Consider the following 26,094-nt stretch of genomic DNA (forward strand, 5'->3'; position numbering starts at 1 on the left):
AACCTTTTACATTATTGTAATGCCTATGAATTCCCATTAATTGCTTGGTGCCAAGTCGTACTAGGTAATCTGGATAACAAATCTTGTGTAAATTCAGGAGGAATTCACATTCCGATCCATAATCTAGTCATCTCCACTTCTATGTGTGGCAAACAAAGAGATGCTTGTGCAGTATACTGGGTTTTCAAAAAACGCATTTCAAGTGAAAACATTATTACATACTTACATGTCATGTCGAAATTGTTATAAATTCCCAAAATTACAAAAAATGCTCCAGTAGAAAAATAATTACAAGTAAAAATAGAATTTATTGAATTATCGAGTTTTATGTTTTAATGTGGAAGAGTTGTATGGCCAATTTAGTATAACAAACTCACTTATCTTCCTTTAAATCTACAATTGGAAAAAAAAAAAAAAAAATGTCTGACTTCTAGCCTCTACGATTTTTTAATTTTTTTTTTTATTAAAGCCATGTTTAATAGCAGAAGAGTTTTGATGGGTAGCCTTGGACTTTAACCTTTTGCAGGCAAAGATCTTTCTCGCATAGACACAAAAAAATTAGGTGCAGGAATTCTAAAAGATCCAATATTTTTATGGAGCAATTCCGGTTTCTGATTGCTTGCAAGCAGAACGTGGCTCCATTTGATTGGTCAGTTCCTATCGCAATAACTAGAACCTTCCAATTTTTTTTAATCATAGCCTCTATTCATATAAAAAATATTGCAACAATTTTTTCCAAAAATATAGTTCTAGCCTATCTTGTTGGATTTTTTTTTTTTTTTATAAATTTTGAATTTATACTCATTTCGACATGACATGATACATATGTGATTGTGTTTCTACACGAAATACATTTGTTTGAAAACTTGGTATACTGTACGAGCACCAGCAAAGATATTTCAGGAACAGAACTGCAAATCAGTGGAATGAAAGTGGCAATGATGTTTCTGCACCGTTCTTTTACGTGTTCTGGGCAAAATCTTTCCTGATATTGCATGCAACCAGTGCACTATTGTTAAATGAGACATGTTAAATGTATGTGGTGGTTGATATCAGTAAAAGAAGGAAGGTCCACACGGCTCCTTAAGGGAAGAGTTCTCAAACCAAAGGGGCATAACTATGGATGCTAAGGTTTACTTTCTTAAGAACTTCAATGCTTTGTAATAGGAGTAAAACCTGCAACCCTGAAAGTTAACAAATGACAACAACAACTAAAGAGAACTAAATGCTGACCAGATGACCCTTCTTCACGTGCATCTTTTTTAACTTGGGTATCTTGGGGTTTTTTTTTTGTTTGTTTTATTACAAAGGAGTCCTTTCTTATCAAGGCCCAGAGGCTACTCGAGGATAATGGTTAATGAGTGTACAGTAGTCCTTGGGACAATAGTGTAGTAATTGTTAGTAGCTGAAATTCGGTAAATTAGATTACTTAAGGGGACGGCTCATCAAGAACCATATTGTAGTCAGCGGGAAAGCAGCCACAGGCGAGCAGTTTTAAAAAGGAAGCTTTGTTCATGGAATCTACGTTTATGTTTAGGCACAAATAAAGAGTGGGAGAAATTATTGATAGTAGTTTCAGGTAGACGAGTGTTTTTCACGAAAGTTTTGCAAAGGGGAAGGCATAGATTGGAGTAGACGAGCACTTGCCATGAAATTAACAATGGAGCAGAGACAGGCTAGCAACGTCTCTTCTGTGAGAAAGAGGTTGCAGAAAAGAGAAAAGGGCATCCCCCACTAGGCTACAAAGTCTATTTTGTACTCTGTCAAGACAGGATAGCGTGATTCGAGCAGCTCCAGATGTGGGAACAGTACTCCATTCTAGGATAGACTTGTCTCTTATACAGGTAGAGAATTGCATCAGCAGTGAGATATCTTCTGGAGCAGTAGAATGATCCAAACATTTTTCCAGCAACTTTGGCAACAGATTTAATGTATGTGTTCATTTCAGATCAGGAGTAAAGATCAGACCTAGAAGCTTGTCAAAACATGGAGCCTCCTCAAGATGAGAGCCATTCATTTCAATTGATGCCAGACTAGGGTCAGAGCATTGATGGAAAGATTGAAGCTTGGTTTCAGATGCATTAAAATCAACCAGCCACCCTTTTCCCCATTGCACCACATGCTTAAGATCAGAAGAGAGAGAATCAGAGAGATCTTGGTCATTTACAGCCTTTAAAGTGTTGCCATAGATGGTAGTGTTGTCAGCATAACTGTCTACGAATGATCTAAGAATGTGACTTGAGAAATCATTGATGAAAATCAGGAAGACAGTTGGGCCCAGGATGGAACTCTGGGGGGAAGTCAGCATTAATACTGTGATATTCTGACTGCCCATCCACAACTGCTCTTATAAACTTATCAGAGAGAAATGATTTAATAATTGAGAAGACATTTCCAGCTATACTATAGCTAGAGATCTTGTGGAGTATACCTATATGCTATACCCTATCAAAGGCCTTTGATATGTCAAGAGCAATTTCCCTAGAAATGAAGTTCCTGTCGAGAGATTCGCTAATCCTATACGATATAACAATTAGTACATCTGCTGTAGATCTAGCAGAATGGAAACCATATTGCATGTCACTGAGGAAGTTATTTCTGTTGAGGTGGTTGACCGCTTCTCTATTTAACAGATTCCAGCAAGTTACTCATGACGCACAAGAGACTGACTGGTCTGTACTGAGAGAAAGATGATCGATCACCTGAATGTTTAAATATGGGACATACCAGTGAGGTTTTCCATAGTATTGGAAGGCATTTCTCATTAAAACATTTAAACAGCTTTGTAAGTATGGGGGCTAATTTTGGTTGAAGCTTTTTGAGCACTATAATTGGAATGTCCTCAGGGCCAGTTGCTTTACTAGAATCAAAGCTTTTGATCAGCTTGGCAACATAATGCACAGATATTTGTAAGTTGCATAGCATGTTTTCATACACAAGAGGAAATACAGAGGGGTTGGCGGCTCTGATAGCAGAGGGTAGAATTAGCTGCAAACTTTTGGCAAAGAGTTTGGCTTTGTTCGATGCTGATAAGATTATCTCAGGTCTACTGATGATGATCGGGATAGAGCACATGCTTCTGTTCAGGACCTTGTTTGTTATTTGCCAAAACTCATTGGAACCAAGTTGCTGCTCAGCTACTTTGGACTTGGACTGAGCATACTTGTGTTCTTTATTGCTCTTTTACAGTATTTGCTAGCAGTCCTGAAGGCTGCTTTCGTCTCAGTTACGGTTAAGGCTTTACTACACACAATAATAACTAAGATTGACAAATATTAAAACTTCTAACAAGTACGATCTTCATGTGCACTATACAGAAGCCTGACTCATTTAAGAAAAAAAAAAAATTTTTTTTAAACGCCGATACATCAGAAAATCTTGAATTAATCGTACATTTGACAGTTGGTAATAAAATGAAAAAAAAAAAAAAAAGAAAAGAAAAAATGACAAGATTAACTGCTAAAAAAAATTGCATGTAAAAAATTTCTTCGCCGGCATAGTTTTGTCAGCAACAGTCTTCTGCTTAAGACAAACATGCACACAACTTGGAACTTTTTTTTGGAAATTCTATCCATATTTTTTCGCATGAATTATATTATAAATGTATATGCGAGAAAAATAAAAAAAATAACAAAAACGCACAAAGTATAAAGAAATATTTATTTCTAAAGAATAATCAAAATAAGTGTTTCTTTAATGGTTTTACATTTTTAAATGAAAGCCCATGGTCACGACAAAAGATTGGTCACAGTGAGTTTTTATTTTAGATCATCTCAGTTGTAGATAATATAGCCATTGCAAGATTGTGGATAAAGTTCTGCAAAAAATAAAATTGAATATGTTTGTTTTATTTTGTTTACAAAAGATATTTTAGAACCAAAAGACTCATTAAAAAAAGAAATTTTTTTTTTGATTAAATATATTCTGAAACAAAAGATTCATTAAAAAAAAAAAATAAATTTTTTTTTACAAAGATATTTTGAAGCAAAATATTAAAAAAAAAAAAAAAAAAAAAAAATTTCTTGCCAATATATTTTGAAACAAAATAGTCATAAAAAATTAAAATAAATGAATAAAAAAAAAATTATAAAAATATTCCGAAACAAAAGATTTATTAAAAAAAAAAAAAAAATTTGGAGCTTCTATTCTTATTTTGGTTGTTTTCATGATGATTTGGGCGATATAACTTTAGGCCATCTTTAAATGCATCGTTTTGAACGTGGGAATCTTGGGTTACATTTCAATCCTTACTGCAGGCAATAGTAACTAAGATTGACAAATATTAAAAATTTAAGCAGGTCATAACTGACAGAAAGAGAAAAATCTACTCCTGTAGATTAAATTAAGAGTTGAATTGAAGATTTTTATTGTGCATATTAGAAGTTCATTTATTAAAAAACAAATTCCAAAAATGATGTAAATTAATGAAGTATTTTTTTTTATTGAAAAAAAAGAAAATTAAAAAAAAAATCAAATTTTATGATTTTTAACAATAAGTATTTTTGGAAGCCAATGATGATCTCTTATTTATAGAGAAATAGATAAATTTCATTAGTCAAATTGAATTATTTGAATTATAATGCAACCTAAAAAGCAAGGACATCTACTACCACCAGTCCCATCTGGCTAGTCATAAAATTTAATTTTTTTATATTAAAAAATTAATCAAATTACATAATTTTTGGAATATGCCATCTTCATTCTGTGATAGGTACGTACACAATAAAGATGTATTTATTTTTTAAAATAAGTGTAATCTTCTATTATATAAAGTAGAGATGTCTGTTAGTGTGTATGCATGTATGTGCGTTTGTATGTATGGTTAAAACATTTTAAATCCAAAGAAAATAAGAATGATTCTAGTACTGTCTTAAAAGACAGAGGCACTGACACATAATATGTGAAATTAACAAAATATTCATTTTTTTTTTAATTTTTTCATAAAACTAATTTCAATAATTAGTTTAAAAAAAAAAAAAAAAAAAAATCAATAATTCTTAATTAAAATAGGACATGAAAACCTTTTCAATGATTAAATAAAAAGAACAATCAGAAAAATGTAATAAAAATAGATTATAGGAACAGAGGAGATGTAGGCATGAGAGAAAAAAGTGAAGAAACTGATTTGCCATGTCACTGCTATCGCTAGCAGCCATGCCAGAAGTTAAAAATTATGTTAGCTGACTACAACAGAAAAATTAAAAGAAAATAAAAAAAAAAGAAAAAGAAAAAAGACTAAGACTAGCAACATCACGTCTGTGAGAGAGAGGGTACAGAGAATAAGAAAGGGGGCGAGCAACCAAATTACATATACACTTCTACACTTTATCAAGAACCCTCAAATGGGACAGAGATTCACCAGCTGAAATATAACAGACATTGCTTCAATCTTGTAAATGATATCAACATAAAACAAAGGCTTAAAAAAAAAATAATAATAAAGGGGGGGGGCAAAGGGAAATAACTATTAATCAATACAGAATTACTTGCCCTTCTTAAAAAAAAAATCAAAATTTAACCAAAGATACTTGATTCTCTTAAAATTATGCCATTTTGAAAATAGTTCTGGTCGGATAAAATAATTTCCCAAATAAATTAAATCGAACCACATTTTTTTCTTGCTAAGAACATGTACCAATGTTACACAGAAACCTGATAAACCAGAATCAAATATTGATGTTGTAAAACAAAATCTCTCGATGAGCAAAAGCAACAAAGTGACTTTAGAATAAAAAAAAAAGCATAGAACATATGGAAGTGAATGTGATAGTCAGTAATGGTTAAATCTCACATTAACCATGACCTTGTGTCACGTGTATGGGAAGGGTATGCAAAGTTCTTCTCATAAGTACTATAGCTGCATGTGATACACAGCATGAATTTGAGGTAAATAAAACCGGCACATGATTGGGTAGTTGTTAAAGGTCACATCAAGAGCAGAATGCAAGAACAAAATTCTGAACAGGCAGATTTCTAACATCTATACAGAAATTTTTTTCTTGCATTCTATTTTCAACATGACCTTTAACTATTACCCGTTTGTGTGTCAGCTTTACTTACCTCAAATTCATGCAAGTTATCTATCACACATTGTTTTATGTTGTTTTTAAATATTAAATGAGGAATTATTTACAGCTAAAATCCACTTATTATTACGCACGTAAACTTGAAAAAAAAGTATGTTCGAAATGTATCTACATGCAGAATAACATTGACACCCGTTAGATCACCAAAGTTAAGCAATGTTGAGCCTGGTCGGTACTAAATGGGTGACCATTTGGGAATTCCAGGTGCTGTATGTGCTCTCTGCCTATCTCGGCATTGTTTCCAGTAGTTCTAGACTTCTCCTTGTCTTAAGCAGTGCCGATCCAGGAGAGGTGTAGCTGGAGATTGTGCAATCCTTGCCTCACAATTACACAAGCAACCACCCTTACAGGGGGTAGCCATTGTCTTTCGAGACTGAACGGAAGCGTACATTATGTGAATAAGTGTTATCAAAACAAGATGGTGATCGAATATGACTTGGTGTCGTGCTTCTTGTTTTGATGTCATTTATTAATATGATGTTGACGTACTTCAAGTATGTTATTCTCAAGTTTACATGCATAATACTACATGGATTTTAACTCAAAATGAGCCGTATTTAATATTTAACAAAAGCAACAAAATAAAACCACTTTTAATGCTGTTACAAAACTTTTTCTCACATTCTGCTTTTGACGCGACCTTTAACGATTACGCATGAATGTTAATCAATTCTTCACTTTGTTGTATATATCCGATGTTGCCCGGGATTGAATTACGATTAACAATTGTTGCCCACTTTCAATATTTTTATTGTCATCACAATCAGTGAAATTGACTATTCGCCAATCAAATAGCATAAATTCCATAAATGGGCCCAGATGTTTTGGAGTCCACAGGAAAAACTCACACACAAACACACACACAAAGTGCCTTTTATATATAAGTTCATTGCCTACTCTAGTTAAGAACCTACAGTGGTACACCAGAAGGAAGCTTCACATGCCTCCTCACAGTGACTTAATCCACAATCTATTGTAATCTACATTGCACTGTAGAGAACCTACTGTTGCTTTACTGAAATTATTTTTATACGACTTGATTTTTATATAACGAGTTTAAAATGAAAAAGTCAAGTAACATGGTTCGATTGTGCATTCATTTCAAACGCGCCCTTGCCTTATCAAGGAACCTACTATTGATTGTATGTGTGAGACTCTACCGTTTGTGCAGTGATAAACCTTCAAGTGCACTTATGACATTAAGCCATATTAAATCTGGTCAAAATCGAACTGTTCCTTCTTTCATAGGATTTTTTTCGATTATTGACAGTTATTGGAGATATTCCGATACAATACCTATATAAGAACACTCCTAGACACAAAGTACATTTGCGTGAAATTTCATAAAAATCGGCCCAGTGATTTTGGAGTTTATAGGGAACAACCTCACGCACACACACACAGAAAATTTTATATACAAGTAGAGGTAAATTCCACAAGTTGCAATATCTCTACAATTCTAGAACTAGGTATGAAAAATGAAAAAACAAAATTATATATTCATTAATATTTTGTCTTTCTTTAAACAACTTATTTAAAAGAAATAACATTTTTTCCCCATTACTAGCGTGCATGGGGCACGGGGGTGGGGGTCTTTGCCCGGTTGTAAAATACGCTTAAATATGATATTTTAATTTGTCCAGATTTTGTATATATTATTAGTTGTTATTTCAAAAGTAAAAAAAAGTATTTGGGTGCCATCAGCTAAAATCGAAACTGAAAGCACAACTGTAGCATTCTAAGCTGGTGACGTTACCACTGCACCAAAGTGACACACATACAAACTGATTAAAAATAAACTAAAATGAATGTACAAGATGTATAACGATTTTTTCAATTTTAACCCCTTAAAAGTTTTAACCAGTTAAAGACCCATAAAAGAATGGTCCATAAAAAATTCAATCATTTGAGGCCCAGAGTGCTGCTCTGTGACTTTTAGTTTCGGAAGAGATATAGTTTGAAAACATGAAGACAGAGTTCTATAAATTAGATTAAGCAATGGTCATAAAACAATCAGTAATAGACAGCAGCTACTGAACAATTAGGAAATGCATAAAACTTAGGAACATCACAATAGTTAAACAATACAGAACTCTGAAAATGTGACAGTGATACATGTTCATTCACACAATTCTGAGGCAGCATGTTCAGGACTGCAGAACACAATGCGAAAAGAGATCACTGGTACATCTCTGAGCAAACACCAGTGTGATTATGCAGAGAATCCAACGTGAATTTATATCGTTGCAGGTTTAATCTGTTCAGCCGCAGCACAGGACAGTATTTAAGCATTGCGGTGGGGAAAGAAACATGAAATAATCTGTAAGCAACAGAAGCAACTGTTACATTCTGGTGAGTGGACAGCAGATCTAATCCAAGTAGATCATATACTCCAGAGGAAACAGGGTTGTGTCAGAGAATATGTAATATATATCTGATGGCACAATGCTGTAGAGTCAAGAATCCGAGAACACCTTGCCAACTTTGGAGAAAATATTATGGGCCCGTATTCCAAGTGGGGACAAATCGTTGCCTTGTAAAGCCTAATCAGCAAATGCCATTCATAAAGGAATTTGGTAGCTCAGGATGAGCAACATATAAAGCTCCTTATTAACCCTATTGGATATATAAGACAAGTGGTCGTCAAACCTAAGATTGCTAGATATTATTACTCCCAGATAGTTATGATATACACTATTTTGAAATATGCGGTACATTTATGAGGTGAAAAGTGTGTTTGTATTTTTGTTTTGTTGAAAGAAAAATATTCTTTTCGTGTCACAAACGCACCACATATTTTCAAATATTGTACTTTTATGTTGTTTCTTCAAATCAGTCATCTTGAGACAGTCTTAAAATAAAGATCAAACATTGATAAATACATAAAGTTATGCATATGCAGGGTCATCTCATAAACTATTGAACTGATCATTACTGAGAGAAACATTTGATGAAAGAACAGTTTCATGAAATGGACCGGTCAACTGGCCACTTTGTTTGTGCAATTTACCCCCATTAGATTATTTGAGGGGGTATATGTAAAGTCCCATGTCTATGTTGATAAACCAGATACAATAGAGCACTTGAAGATAATATTTGATGCGTTATTGTCAGATTTAATATGTAGAGTTTGTGAAAATTAGATCTCTAGATTAAAAATCGGTTTCATAAGGAAAAACAAACAAAATCAATAAATTGTACGATCGTTTCGGAAACGATGTTTTATTGTGATAGACAATGAGTCTTGGACAATAATTTTATCATATAGTTTTTGAAACAAAGTCTCCTCATCAGCAAAAATATTGGGTGGGTTTTTTTAAAGACACCAAAAATAAACCTAGAAACCATTAAAAGATACATCTGCCTTACTTAAAAAAGTAAGGCAGATGTATCTTTTAATGGTTCACGTTCTAAAAGTCGAACGTATCATCATCAATGTATTCATTGGGATGGTAAATGTAGTTATAACAATTATACAATTTATTGATTTTGTTTGTTCTTCCTTATGAAACCGATTTTTAATTTTAATTATAAATTAAAAATCATCTTACTATATATATATATATATATATATATATATATATATCTCAACGCGATGGTTGTAGGTTCAATTCCTGGCTAGGCAAAGGTGCTAGTCTAGCCGCACTGATGAGTTGTAATACAACCAAACAGTACTGTATGTGGATGACTAACGTGCAGATATTTAATTGTGATTAAGAGTCACATTTAGTTTACAAAGCCATTCGGCAAAAGTAATGTAAGACAAATTTGAGGGTACGTATATGATGAGTATTGCAGATAATGTAGCTTTTTCTTTTAAACAGTCTATATTTGAACTTTTATAAGAAAATTATAACCTTTATAATGAAGATATGTTCAATGAATGTTTATGAATTGTTTATTTTAATCAAACATGAAGTGTTGGTATTTTTTTGTTTTTGTTTTACATGAAACAAAAATATAACTGTTATAAAAAAATATTTATGAACGTTTTTTTTTTCCAACAAGATTTTCTTTGAAAAATATTTATGGATTATATTTTTGTTTGATAAAAAAAAAAAAAAAAAAAAAAAAAAAAAAACAGTTCATAAATATTTTTTCATAACAGTTATATTTTTGTTTCATGTAAAACAAAAAAATACGAACACTTCTGATCTTTGATTAAAAAAAAAAAACAGGACAAACATTTTTATTTTAAAGGTTATAATTTTGTTATAAAAGTTCAAATAAAGACTGTTTGAATAAAACTTCTATTTTTATATTTCTTTAAAAAAAAAAAAAAAAAAAAGAAAAAAAGGAAAGGAAAAAAAGAAAAGGAAAAAAAAAAGGAAAAAAAAAAAGGAAAAAAAAAAGGAAAAAAAGAAAAAAAATACAGTCTTGGTTATCTGTACCTTAAAGTTTGCCTGACGTCACTTCCGCTGAATGACTTTGTAAACAAAGAAGTGCGACTTAAAACCAAAAATTAAATTGAAAATGGATTTTTTTTTTCAAATCAGTTCATTTTTACTCAATCTGTAATTTTTAGTAAAAAAAAAAAAAAAAAAAAAAAAAAAAATCAGCAAATAATTAAAATTAATAGGACACATGCAAATTCCACTGAATAAGAAGCAATATATTTAATATGCTTTGATAAGGCTGAAATTTTTCTGGATAGCTAAATAAGTTTTTTTTTTTTTACAGAAAAACTAATAATATGCAGCAAATATAAGTTTAATAACATTTCTATGAAAATAGTATCCATTGTATTCTAAAAACGAAGTTACAAAGGGAAGTCACTTTCATATTCTTGTCCAGGGTTGCCAGATGGGCATTTTTAGTGCCAAATTTTACGAATTTGGTCTCTTTTGAAGCAGTTTCGTCTTCAAAAACTATATTTGGCCTTTTTCAAAGCATAACGTATGGACTAACTAAGGAACATGCAGAAAATGATATAGAAAAAAAAAAAGGTTTTCTATTTATTTTGTTTGAATGCAATCATTTGTATTGGCTTGAAAGTATCAAAATTAAACTTAATACGGTGTTGCCATATAAGGAAAAGGTGATATAAATTTCAAGAGAAGAGGATACAGTAGCCCAACATTTCTCCAATTTCACCTTCGATTGCTATGTTATAAATAGGATACAATAGAGCAGCACTTGTCCAATTTCAGCTTGAATTGCTGCATTGTTTGTTGCATTTATTACTTCACTTGAAAATCTATTTTATGGCCCACGGATTCTGATTGAGAAAACAGCCCTCCTCTAGTTCAATCAAAATCAACGGTGAAATAGTTTCTTATAAGGAGAAATCCTTAGACTTCTTCATGATGCACAAGTTAATAGGTCTTGAGGTTAAATGTAATGCCCATTGAGGAAATTTTAATTAAAATTAAAACAGAAATATTAAAAACAAACAGAAATATTAAGAAAAAAAATATTTAAAAAAGTAATATTAAAAATCTAAAAATTTAATAAAAAGAAAGAAATATAAAAAAAATACTTCAAGTTAAATTCAAGTAAAAACCTTTCTTTTAAGATCAAAAAATACTCTCGTTTCTGACTTTTTGTAATGAAAAATCTGTGGATATTTTTCTCACAAGGTTTTCTTACAGATTTTTTTTTTATATTTCTTATTAGATATTAAACAGTTTTTAATGCCAATGCATAGTTAAAGCAAAAGCAATTGTTTTGGACAATTAAATTTCCAATGTTATTGATAATGTCTACCAATTAATTCAATTTGTACAATGTCAAACTGAAGATCCCAAGGTTTCAGTTTCTAGTCATGGAATTTGATTTATTTGTTGAGAATTTATTTACTATTGATATATTCTCCATTTCTAAAAGTATTTAAGATCTTTGACATTTGGAAATGAGAAAAATTTTACAATGTTTTTTTTTACATTTCAAAAAAGAAAGTAGAACGTAAGGTACTAAGAATTGAAAGAGGATTATCACAAAGCCTGCAGGTACGAGGAAAACGGCAGGAAGAGAGTTCCACAAGTTTGCAGTTATAATTAATATTGATATGAAACGAAACAATATTTTCACCCCCATCCTCCGACTTAAGGTTAGGTCCAATTACCCTCCTCTCATTTATGTTAAAAATGAGTTTAATAATTTTCTTCAAATCATTAAGTGAATCAATTTTTTTTCACAATCAAAAGAATCTAGTCAGATATGTATTCCCAGCTACAGAAACTACTGAAGTTCATTTTTATGAAAATAATTGGTACAAGTCCAGAGTTTAACCTAATTAAAAAACAAAACATACAGAAAAATCTGACACATATTTCTATCACAGAACGAAAATAGATTCTAAAAATCACATAAATTAAGTACATTTTTCTTAACTAAATCAAATTTTATGATGAAGTGATCCATCATGTTTAATAAAAATGGGAGACAACTCAATTCGAACTACTAAAATTAAAAAAAGTCTTGTAATGGCTATAATTTATTATTAAAATCATAAAAAGATGATTTTCTATATAAAAAACTATTTGATCAGTTTACGTAATTTTTAGAATATGACATTTTCCTTCTGTGATGGGCATGTACAAGATGCCGCCAATAAGTTTGCAGACTTTTTGTACAGGCATTTAAAATTGTCGTAGACTCTTGAAAATTTAATGTTATGTACACACATTATTCACGAGGAACTGAAGATGTGGAAGATTTGCACGAATGCACCAGTCCGCAACTCCATCCTTGTCACATACTATTTGACCAAGATGGGTTGGTTGGTTGTTTTTGTTTTACGACATATCAACCCTTTTCGGGTTATTTAATGCCGAATCCAAAGATTTTGAAGAAAAAATTTTTCTAATAGAATATATTTGTTGTTTTCACGTCGGTTTCTATTTAACCCATAGTTGGGACCCTAACAGGTACTACCACTCCGGGCCAGAGTGGACCTGGGAGCAATGGTAATTAAAGGGTGGCTCCACACTCTCCAAAGCCCACAAGCTGGGGCCTCACCACTGGATATAGTTTAAGGTCATATCCAGGACCCCCATTGAGGGACTTTTACCCTCTGCAGGGGGGGGCAGTCGGCGTATTCTAATGCCCCACCGACAGGGCCGACCAAGATGGGAGTCAAGATTTTCTCACCTTCTCTATAGTCAAGACCTTGCTCCCTATGACTTAGTTATTCCCTAAACTCAAGGAAAACCTCATTATGAGACAATGAAGATGAAAGAGGCTGTGACCAGAGTTATTGACATGCTCACACAAGAGGACTTCCCTGGAGCCTTCCAGAAGTTGTTGGAACGGTACAAAAAGTGCATTGCAGCTGGAGGAGATTACTTCAAAGGGGACTAGAATTTCATGTGTGCACTATTGATAAAAGTGCCCATACGAAAAAAGTCTGGAAACTTATTGAAGACACCTTGAATATCAAAGATTTTCTGTATTTTTTTTTTTTTTTTTTTAAATTAGGTTGAACCCTAGACAGGCATGAAATAATATTAAAAAACAAATCAAATAAAACATTAATTACTCACTTTTATCTTTCAGAAACAGGATCAACTTTCACAGTGATTCGATGCCAAGCGTTGCTCAGTACTCCTCGAAGATTCCAGATTCCTTCCACACTATCAGGTTGAGTGTTGTAAGAGACATCGGTTGCCTTGCAAACAATGTCTAATTTCCCACTGTGATCAGGTGGCAGAGGCACGGTCGCAGACCATAAAGTCCACGCATAGGTACTATATAAAGATTGCCCAGTGGGTCTGATTGTCGCATCCTGCCAGGTTTTTCCACCATCAACCGATACATCAACACGGATAATACCACGTCCCCCTCCGCTCCATGCATAACCCTGTAACTCAATTTCACTTTCATCTTCATCAATAGATTCACCATCGGAAGGAATGCAGATGACAGACTGAACAGGATATTGTTGAATTGATTCAGCTTTATCAAAGTCAACGTTGTGCCAATCGATCGAAGGATTGAAACCTTTGTAGTCCCTTCGTTGCCAGTGACTTAAGCTTTCTTCTTTGCTCAATGACACTTTTTTTAACCATTTCACCTGGAAAAAAAAAAAGGCAAGTGATAAGTATTAGAAACATTGCTATTGTAACACTGTAGTTATGCATATTATTAGCAGGGAGACCAGACGTTGTCCAGGATTTAATGAGGATCAACAAATTTTCCACCTACCATACTTTTATCGTTGTTGAAATCGGTGAAATTGTCCATTTCTTTTTTTTTTTTTTTTTTTTTTATCAAATTGATTGACTGCCCGCTCAACTTAGGGACCCACGCTGGTGTACCGAAAAAAAAAAGCTTTCCCCACCATGGTATCATCAGAGCTATGCTGTCTGGAACTCCAGTTCCTGAGAGGGACACTAATGGCAAACAAGTTTGGCACCAAACGACATTAGGGCTGCAATCTGGCTAACAGAGCTCTGGTAAAAATTCAAGAGTCGCCATCCAAATCTGTCATCCTCTAGTTGTCTCTGTATGTGGCAAGTAAAGATGCGTCAGACACAGAATCGTTATGGGCAAAAAAGAAATACACTTTTCTTATTTTTTGAAAAGAATAGGTGAACAGGGTTGCCAGATTAGCCTTTTTTAAAGCCGTTTGGGCTTCAAATGTTAACTGGTTCCAATAAGGGAGATTGATTTACTAGATCGTTGTATTAGAAAATAAGCACCCCTTAAAAATCTTTAAACATTGAATTTTTTGTATTTGGGGCCAGATAATGTGATAGGTTACTGTCCAATAGATAATAAGCTGTTGAAAAAGGCAAGAATATTTTTATTCTAAACAGTTTTTATTTCATTTTATATACAGACTAGCAAGGAAAACTAATGTTGCCCGGTATTGAATGATGATTAACAAATGTTTCACATTCCCATATTTTTTATTGTTGTTGAAATCGGTGAACTTGTCCATTTTTCAATCAAATTGATTGATTACCTGCTCTAGTTGGGGACTCATCGCAACAAGAGAAAGCTTCATGTGCCTCCCTGCAGTGACTTAGTCCACAATATATTATAGTCTATATTGCACTGTAGAGAACCTACTGTTGATTTTTTTAAAATTATTTTTATATATAATGGTTTGAATTAAAGTTTAAAATGCAAAAGTCAAGTATCATGCTTCAATTGTGCTCTAAACAGAAACATTAATTTGAATGCGCCTGTGTCATATCAAAAGACAGACTGTTGATTTTATATGCCTGGTCTTACTGTTTGTTTGATGATAATGGCTTGAATTTAAGTTTAAAATAAAAAAAGTCAAGTATCATGGTGCAATTATGCTTTAAACAGAAACATTCATTTTGAATGCATCCTTGTCATATCAAAGAACCTACGGTTGATTTTATATGTCTGGCTATTCGACTTGTGTTGTAATTCAAATACACTTGTGATGTTAGGCTATGTAAGGTGTTAACTTTGATTAAAATCACCTGTTCCTTCTTTTGATTATCAATTACTAGTACTTATTGAAGACATTCAGATGCAAAACCTATCTAAGAACACTGCCAGACACAAAGTACCTTAGTATGAAATTTCATAAAAATTGACCAATTGTTTTTGAGTCCATAGGAATGAACTCGCATACACAAAAAGTTCCTTTTATATAATAGTAGAGATAGGGATACGTTTTTCATTAAAAAAAAAAAAAAAAGGAACAAAAAAAAAAAAAACAAGGAACAAAAAAAAAAAAACATGAGAAATGGAACTTGTAGAGCTGGAGATCCATATTGATCCAAATGTTTCTTGACTGTAATTTACATAAAAGTCGGAAATGGTTGAGCAGTGGCTGAACAGTCACTTAGTAGACATTAAGTGAAACAACTTTTTTTTATTCTTATGATTAAAGATTAAATAGTAAATTATTATCTCCCTCCACCTTTATGTTAAGAATTTATACTTCTCTTAGTCTGTTTATCAGTTTTATTTTTCTAGGAAACTATTGGGCTGATCTGGCTACAATTTTGTATAGATCTTTGTTATGAAAAAAACCAAAAAAAAAAACGGTGATACTAACCCTAGGTGGGTTCAGCCAGCTTCCTCCGAAGGAAGAAGTTTCACGGAAGTATGAAATTCACAAGCAATCCTCAATTGCATGTATATCCCCATTAGGGTAGACGACATTAGGTTTTTGCAGCTCTTGCAGGTAAATGTTGATGTCCTTCTACATACAGTGCCTGATATTCCCCAAATTGGTCACCCATCTGGTACTGACCAGGCTCAATGTTGCTTAACTTCGGCGATCTAACAGGTGTGTCAACATGATTATGCTTTGTTGTGATTAGGTGCAGCGAACTATTATAGTATCCGTTCAATACACAGGTATCAATACTGATTTGTATTTAATGCGAAAATGAGCACTAATTTAGCCATAGTCAACAAACAATTTGGCATAAAGCACTCATTCTAAAATCAATGGGCTATAACCTTTTGCTAGTTTTTTTTAATGGGCTAAAAAGTCAGGGAGATTATTTTCTTGGAATCATTAAATGAATTCATTTTATTCATTTTTATTAGTTTTTTTTTTTCTCAACTTTGTTTTTTTAGGAGCAAAAAAAAAATTTTTTTTTTTCTTTTTACAAGGTGGTCACCACTTATCAAGGCCCGGAAGCCATTCGGGGATAAAGGTTATTGCATGTACAGTACGTTAGTGTTGAGATTTGATAACGTGTCTTAAGGGGGCGGTTCATCAGGAATTTGTTCAACATTAACATAACCAAAATGGTGCATTTCTGTTGCATCTGTTGCAATTTTGGTTTTTGTCAGAAGGCTGTCCCCCCCCTCCCCCGGCAGATTCAACAGCTGTTGTCATTGCAGTTAAATTTATTTTGGTTTTACAATCGTATGACTTAGTGCCATCTAAACTTCTTACATTATTTTTGTAGCTTTTTATCATTAGCTGCTCCACATATTTTCAGTTTGTTACGTAAATCAAAATGTGAAACATTCAGGCTGATATGTATTTCCATCTGAAGAAGCACCTGTGAAATTTACAAACAAATTCATAGACTTTCGTTGTTTGGATCGGACTACAAAATGAAAAGTGATCAATAAACAAATATACAAGTAAATGTTACCAAAGGCAATATAAGTTACTCTTCTACCTATCTGGATAAGGCTTTTTTTTTAAAGTATTTTCATTTATTTTAAAGCATTTATTTACTTTGAAACACAAATAATGTCAAGCGTTTAAGTTAGAACGAGCACAAAATGGCTGACGTGAGACTAATCTGGGTAGTCTCGATAATCGCTCAAAAATCGAAAATTAAACAAAGTACTGGTAGATACCTATCTAAGACTACTGTTCTCACCTGGAGCATTATTCTCACAATGTTTTAGCCAATGTAACCTCCAACCTTCTTCAGGTGTATCTTGTTGAACTCGATAATCTTTCTGCTGCACTCTGGCATCTGCACGGAAATCTGATTGGAACCCTTCATTTAATCTACGGGAGTAACATACTCTAATTTCGTCAGGAAGATTCCCAACTTCAACAAGATACACCTAAAGAAGGTCAGACGTTACATCGAGCAAAATGTTGTGCGTATAATGCTCAAGATGAGAACAGTAGTCCAAATGATCTAAATAAATATCAATCCTCATCTCAAAAATTCAAAAACTTATACTTACTTATATTAAGTGTTTTGATCGGACTATTGTTCTCATCTTGAACGTTATTTGTGCAACGTTTTGATCAGTTAATCTTTTGACTGTCCACAGACATGTTAGTTGTTGTTTGCAAAAGACGGAGCCAGTAACTTTCTTCTTTTCCAAACAACCAACATCCCTGATGAAGGTCGAAGGCCAAACTGACCGTAACGTTGCATAAATAACACTCAAGATGAGAACAATAGTCCTATCAATGCAAGTAATATAAACAATCAGTCCTCATCTAAAAAAAATTTCAGAACTTTGACATGTACTTACTTGCCGAGCTCCGACCACTCCAGGAATTATTACACGTAGTGGATAGCCATGGTCAGCAGTGATTTCTTCCCCATTCATTTCATAAGCGAGAATTATATCATTTTTTATCAAATTAAATAAATCTATAGGTATCGAAGCACCATAGGGCATACCAGTTGGATCGATGTCGAGCCCCTCAAACTGAATGTGTTTGTAATCAGGGTTGTTGGTATCCACCCCTGCATGTTCAAAAACGTCGACCAATCTGACCCCTGCCCACGAACCATTCCCAATAGCTGCATTGCCCCAGTTTAACCCTTTCACCGATTTAACAGCTTTCATTTCACTTCTACGATTACCGGCACACTGAACAACTGAAGTGACTTGATGCTTCGGAAATTTTTTCAGCTGATCCAGCGAGAGGCTGACTTCTTTGGTACCTTCACCGGGCGCTACCTCCAGTCGGAACTTTTCGATATCAACCTGTGGCACTGGTAGATGGTTCCTGACAAAAAATACTTCTTTTGGCGTCACAAAATTATCTGTAAGTATCCCTAAAGGTGGTTCCGCGTTAAATGGAGTCTCCGAGGATGGAATAAGAAGTGGATGTCGCTTCGGATCATTCGCATATGGATCGGAAGCATCTTTAGCTTTTGGTATGTCTTCTGGTTTAGGGATGTAATTACCGATCCTAAAGGCCTCCAAAATCTTCAAAATTTCAGGATTTTTATGAACTGCGTACATCGCCCAAAATGGCTCTATGGATTTCCCAGCAGCGAGAAGGATCTTTTTCCCTCCAGGATGATTTTGGACGTAATCCGTTATGTTATAGACACCATTTTTGTAAATGACCCAGATTTGTTTTTCAAAAGAGTTATGATTAGCTATTTCTTCTTTGGAATAAAATGGTAGATTCTTTTGTACAGAACCAGAATTTGGTAATTCGGCAGCATTCTCAGGCGACCCCAAAATTTTCAGATACGCAGATAAACCTAGAAGAAAAAAAAAAATGTATAGCATAAAGAAGCTTTGACTATTTTACAAAAAGAAACTAAAATAAAAATAAAAATAAATGCAGTTTACATTCTGGAAAAAAAACAAAAAAAAAAAAAAAAACAGATCGCAGTCTTAGCACTTGCATAAGCCAACCTTCTGCTAGAAAATTCACAATTAATCAATTATTTGGAAAAAAAATAACTTTAATTGCTAAATAGAAAACAAAGATCATCAGCTGTTTACCATGTAGCAGTTTTGGAAATTTAAAAACAGGACAGCTGTAAAATACATGGCTCTCTAGTCGAAAATACCACTTCCCCAAATAACAAAATGTAGACACAATGCAGTTACTATTTATATTAATATGTAAATATATTATTATATTTTTTTTTTTTAAGTAAATAGAATAATAATATTTTAAGATCTATTCTGTGATATGTTAATTAGCATATATATATATATATATAAGCTGGTAGCCCAGCTTTGCCCGGTCATACAATAGGCTTAAACATGACATTTTGATTTATGCAGATTACACCTATATTATGATAAAATCAATCCTCTGTCGATTATTACATATTACAAGGCATAATTTGCCCGGTGGACTAATTTGCAAAAAAAATAAAATAAAACAATAAAAGATAATAATGATGTCATTCATCAAATTTCATCATGTTTGTTTACAATATCACATCAGTTGATATTTTCGCTCGACGATGAATGCCCTGGAAAAGACACTTCTGATTAATACTTAGTTTTAAAATATGCAAACCGAAAAATGATTTGCAGCGATTTTAAATGGTAACTTTTCTTTTATCGTAAATTGAACCCATTTATAAGAAAAAATTAAAATAAAATGGTGAGATACTCCTGGGCTTGAACAGGGGATTATTTGATCTGTAGTTGAATACTCTACCACTAAGTTATATCTCCAGATAATAATAAATATTTTTTTTTTCTTTCTTTTAAGAATTCATTTGCTGAAATTTTATTATCTCTCTTTACCGGTGTAACGTAAAATATTCCCCTGTAAAAAACATTCTTTTTTATCCCTTAGAGAGAAAACCTACTTTTAAGTTGAGATCTTTTTTGGGTTGAATTTTTGTCCAAAACATATCCAAAACACTGCCATATTCTGGGCCCAACTCTCTTCCTGATCTACATCAATGACCTCCCTAAACACATACTTAAATCATTTGTTGACATCTATGCTGATGACACGACCATCTACGGCAACACATCAAAGGCTGTAAATGACAAAGATCTCTCTGATTCTCTCTCCTCTGATCTCGAGCGCGTGGTTCAGTGGGGGAAGATGTGGCTGGTTACCTTTAATGCATCCAAAACCAAACTCCTATCCTTACATCATCAACACTCTGATTCCCAGCTGGCATCAATTGTGATGGATGGCTCTCGTCTGGGTGAGGCCCCGTGTTTTGACAAGCTTCTGGGCTTGACCTTTACTCCTGATCTGAAATGGAACCTACCGTTCCAGAAGATATCTCACTACTGATGCAATTCTCTATCTATATAAAAGCCAAGTACATCCAAGGATGGAATACTGTTGCCATATCTGGGCAGGAGCTGCTAAAAACAGCCTATCCTGCCTTGACAGAGTACAAAATAGACTTTGTGGCTTAGAGGGGGATGTCCTTTTCTCTACCCTGCAACCTCTCTCCCACAGAAGAGACGTTGCGAGCCTATCCTTGTTTTATCGTTATTTCCATGGCAGGTGCTCGTCTGAACTCCAATCTCTGGTCCCCCCTCGCCAATCTTTCATGAAAAACACCCATCTAGCTGAATCCACTGTGAAAAATTTCCCCCACTCTATATCTGTGCCTAAATCAAAACGCGGATTCCATGAACAAAGCTTCTTTCTTAGAACTGCATGCCTGTGGAACTCTGTTCCGTCTGCCTGCTTCCCTCCGGACTACAACTTCGATGTCTTCAAGTCCAATGTTAACAAATTCCTAATGAACCACCCCCTGAATTAAACATTTCATCAAATCTCCACACTAACGTAATGTACTTGCAATAACCCTTATCCCTGAGTGGCTTCCGGGCCTTGATAAGTCGTGATCACTGTAAAAAAAAAAAAAAAAAAAAATTAGCTTTGTGTGAAATTTGCAAGATATGTTCTGAAATGGCTCAGCCTATGAGGAAGGAACTCTCACACACACACACAAAGTGACTTTTCTATAATAGAGATGATTATATATATACACACACACACACTTATAAGGAAACATTTGAGCGCTTGTCCAAAACATCACGATGAAAAAAGAAAAAATTCATATGAAGTGTGTATATGTAGATTAATCAATTAGTTTTATTTTTAAAAAGAAAATCATTTTTAAGAGAATTCAAGTTTTATTGAATGCTCTCTCCCTACGTTAATGGTTTTTCAAAATCCTCAAGTTTTAACTATTTGGAGTTATCTCCCTTGTTCCTTAAGACTGTTTTCAAGATCGTATTGTAAAATCGTCACTCATTGTTTAGCCATAAAATATGATGTTCTTATTTAACAAGCCAATCATGCGAGGCCCCCCTCCACAAGTGATTAAGTCTGGGAAGAGAATTTTGAGAGTGACCAAGATAGAGAAGAGGACTGCTATGTCAAGGAAGGTGAATGCTGTGAAGGTGAAACATACCTTGCGCGATGCAGGTTATGCAAAGAGACTGTTTTCCTTGGTGCACATTGCCATGATGTGCTGAAGACTGCAAGAAGCATTTATATTATGATTGTAATGAATCGACAAAAGGAAAACTTCAACCGAATGCTTAAGTCTATCATCGAAGAAAATGATAGCTTTGACGTTGGGCATATCGATCATGATGAAGCTGTATGTTGGGAGTTTGACTGCAGGGAGCCAAATTATGACTGTGATTGACATGAAAAATTGGATTTGAAAGGTTCTGAATAAAACTGAGGGGCAACCAGAATTATCCCGGAAAATCCATTCAGGCAAATTTTAACCATGACTAATGTTTTTGTAGAATTTTAAAAAATTGTGGTTATTGAGAAAAGTGCAAACAAACGATTGGACAAATGATTTTGGAGCAATTTTACCCCCGATAATGCCCCGTAGGTGGGGTGGGGGGATAAGCGTGATCCTGGTCAGACATTTTCTAATATTATGCAAGCTCGCTCTTAAGTTCATCACTAAGTTTAATCACTTGCTTTTAAATTTTCCTTGGTCAGCCTATCTTCTCGAGATTTAAGACATCCATGTCACCGAAACGGTTTATCTTGAGGGATAAACGACCATATAACTATACCAGCATAAACAGGGGGATGATGGTGGCTCAATGGTTAATGATATAGACTGACAACCTGGATGTGCCAAGTTTGAATCCAGGTCATTGCGCTGAAACATGTTCACTTAGAGACGTTGGCAACCTTTACGTGGTCTCTCCCGTAAGCACAAAATATCTTTCTAGAAAGAATTCTGACTAGAAAGATATCAGGGAAACGAATGCCAACAAAATCATGAATGATATTCATCAGCAATGAGTCCTTCACATAAACTCTTTGCTGTGCGAATGTAGTGCTTGCTTTCAGGTTTCCCAAAATGGGCTCCACAAAGCCCTGGGGGGGGGGGTCCCTGGGTGAGGCTGAGGGGCTCCAGAATCTCTTAAAGGGAACTCAATGCTTTATATAGAAAAATTAAATAGCTGCAGACATTAAATTATTGATCTTTTTTACTGGAAAGAGATAGGATACATAACTATAGATGTAAGAAGATTCAGGAGGGTTCATGAAAACGAAAATAAATTTACAAAAACTTGCAACAATTTTTGATTAACCAAAAACAAAAAAAAACAAACAAAAAATGGTTGTAAACATTATCATTAGTAAGTACAAAAATTTGAAATTAATGTTTTTCATATTTATTTTAGAAATTATCTTGTTAATGCTCCAGGAAAAACCTTTACCCTGCTCAGAGGCTCCATGGTGTCCTGAAGTTTGGGAAACCCTGCTCTAACCTAAAGTGTTGGGTTTGATCAGATTTTACATTACTGATGTAATCACGAATCTACCATTGTGCTGCAATCAGGCAAGAGAGGGTGGGGTGAAAGCCCAACGTTCACTGCCATAAAAATAAAATAAAATAAAAGCTACATAAAAAATAACATTTATTTATGCCCTAAATTATTCAGCATCACGAAATGAAAAAGAAAATATTTTCACTCACATTTACTTATTTAGAGATTCAGTCATTCAACTTTTTCAAAGGAAGGTCACTTAGTATCTACTCTGACTGCTCATGGGCGCAAAAAATTCATAGGATAAACTTTCACTTTGCACTAATCTTATACATGTTAGCTATTTGAATCAAATCTCACATCTATCTTTAAATGAGAGGTAAACGTCACCGTTTTCATTTCGCAATAAATTTGCTGCCTGTGGAGACAAGTGTTATGAGTCTTGTATTTAATCTTCTATTTAGGTATGAATCTCCCCACTCCATGGCAAAATGATGGATATAAAAAAAATGAAAACTGAACAAAGATTCAAATTTCATTAACTCTTTCATTGCAAGCATCACTTTAAAGAGTTAACTATGAAAAATGAATTAAAGAATTTTGATTTCAATAGTTCACCCTATTATGTATTCATTCCTTTTGCAGACTTATCTTCATAATTGTTTCACTACGTTTCGGCGAACTAATCCTCTGGCCTTCTTCAGGTGATTAATAGGGCTGTGACAACAGAACATTCTTTTCATTCTTTGAACTCTCAAGTATATATCCGACACAGTAAGACACAGTCAATCAACAGAGAACCACATCAGTCTATATAAAAACATAAGATATGAACAGAAATATACTCAAGAGTCAAAGTGAAAAGAATATGCTGTTGTCAAAGTCCTAGTGATTAACCATGATGGAATAAGAATGCAGGGTCTTGTAACTTATCCCCAGTAATTACTGCCTTCCATAGTTGTCTCACTACATTTTGGCCAACTAATTCTCTGGTCTCCTTGGATAGGATTGAACCCACTACCTTCAGACAATGCTCACCTCGAACCGTAGAGACTCAACGCCTCTTTCTACTGAGCCACAGGCCCCGAAGACAACAACTATCAAGATGAGGATAACAGTCTGCAAAAAAAAAATGAATGCATAAATTGTGAAGCCTCACCTCAATGGATTTCAAAAGAATAAAAAACAAAAAATAGTTTACTCCTTAAATAATACTATGACTGAGCCGCAAATTTACCAACTCTTCATAGTAACAGTAGCATATTTTGATGAGATGGATAGGATCCAAAAGAGAGTCTTTAATCTAATAAGTTCCACTTTGTCAACTAAGCTCCAACTCCTGTCCCATCGCCACAATATTGCATCTGTGCCTGTTTTACAAATATTTTAATGAAATGTGCTCTGATGAACTCGTTGCACTTGTGCCCCCTCAATGTACATATCCTTGACAAACCTGCTTAGCAACAAAATCTCACCCCTTCACTGTTGCGGTCACTAAATGCCAGAAAGTTTTCTACTCTAATAGTTTCTTTCCTCGAACAGCTAAACTTTGGTTTGGTATTCTTTTCCTGCTAACTCCTTCTCTGACTTTACTGATATGCAGAAGTTTAAATGTAATGTAAACCAACATCTTGTTAATCTTTCCTAGGCATAGTCCTAAATAGTAGCCCCTTACGTCCAAATGGCAATATGCCTTGTTTGGAATGAACGGGAGAAAAAAGAGATATATGACATACTAATTGATCATCAGGATGAATGGATTCCTTAAAAAAAAAAAAAAAAAAAAGGTAAAATTATATATATATATATATATATATATATATATATATATATATATATGATGATTGCAACGTCTTGTCAGACGAGTGCCACTCCCTCAGACATTTAAAATCCATGATCCCAAATGCCTGAGGGAATATCTATACAAATATGATTTTACAGAGTCTTAGCTTTGTACGACAGCTAAGTCTCTCTCTCGGTTCAAAATGTTGAGATCCAGCAACAAGCAAGAGCAAGATAGCCAGCAACAAATTAAACTGCAGACCAGCTTAATGCGGATAATGGTCTTCCGCTTTATGGTTTTTTAAATCAGAGATTTGCTTCTCCTAGAAAGGTTGCCTTCACCACGGCTTACGGGAGCCCTCTCCACCCCAATACACATATACACACACACACAAATATACACGGTGCTAGTTGGCCGTTGACCCAAAAAGAGTTCATTCGCCCTATATATATATATATATATATATATATATATATATATATATATATATACATACATACATATTACACACAAACAAACCAGGAATTAAAATTGTCCATGCTCCTAAAATTCTAATTTTAGAAAATACTAGCAAGGAGACCCAACGTTGCCAAAGATTAAATGAGGATCAACTAATGTTTCCCATATTTCTATTGTCATCGAAATCGATGAAATCAACCATTTTTCAAACAAATCGATTGAATGCCTGTTCTAGTTGTAGACCCATTGTGATGCACCAGGAGGAAGTATTACCTGCCTCCCTGCAGTTACTTAATCCACTATTTTAGTCTATATTACACTGTAGAGAACCTACTGTTGCTTTTATAAAATTATCTTTTATATACAATGGTTTCAATTAAAGTTTAAAACGCAAAAATCAAGTAGCATGCTTCAGTTGTGCTCTAAACAGAAACATTTTGAATGTGTTTGTCATATCAAAGAACCTACTGTTGATTTTATCTGATGGATCTTTCTGCTTGTGTGGTAATAAAACTTCTCAAATGCACTTGTGATGTTAAACTGTACAAGGTGTTAACTGGTTAAAATCTTCCATCGGATTTTTCTTTTTTTATTATCGATACTTTTTGAAGACATTTTGATACTAAATCTATCTAGGAACACTGTCAGATACGTAAAAGTACATTTGTGTGAAATTTCATAAAAATCGGTCCAGCAGTTTCAGAGTCCATAGAGAACAAACTCACACACAAAGTTCCTTTTATATAATAGTAGAGATAGAGATTTGTTAAGTTTAAAAATAAAAAAAAAGATGGTAATCAAATTTTATAGAAAATAATCCAGTAGTTTTTTTGTTTTTTTTCATTATTTAAGAAATTCAATTTTTTTCATTCCATTAAGTATTTGAGTTGAGAAACACCATTTTCTTAA

At 33.8% G+C, this 26,094-nt stretch overlaps 1 protein-coding gene across 3 annotated transcripts in view; it reads right to left on the reverse strand.

The window, feature by feature from the left end:
- Positions 1 to 3,643: 3,643 nt before the first annotated feature.
- Positions 3,644 to 26,094, reverse strand: part of LOC145248854 (sulfite oxidase, mitochondrial-like) — a 64,133-nt gene continuing 41,682 nt past the window's right edge. For 2 of the 3 annotated variants that reach the window (XM_080110577.1, XM_080110579.1), the window contains exons 2-4: positions 17,982 to 18,952; positions 13,571 to 14,100; positions 3,644 to 3,817 (exon numbers count right to left, since the gene is read on the reverse strand). In XM_080110577.1, coding sequence (XP_079966703.1) covers positions 13,573 to 14,100; positions 17,982 to 18,952 — 1,499 coding nt within the window. In that variant the 3' untranslated portion in view covers positions 3,644 to 3,817; positions 13,571 to 13,572. Of the gene's footprint in view, positions 3,818 to 13,569; positions 14,101 to 17,981; positions 18,953 to 26,094 lie in introns of those variants that run through there. The other variant, XM_080110578.1, reaches the window with a different exon arrangement.

Source organism: Euprymna scolopes, chromosome 27, assembly GCF_053919585.1.
Source record: "Euprymna scolopes isolate OS-2025 chromosome 27, ASM5391958v1, whole genome shotgun sequence".
Lineage (NCBI taxonomy): Eukaryota > Metazoa > Mollusca > Cephalopoda > Sepiida > Sepiolidae > Euprymna > Euprymna scolopes.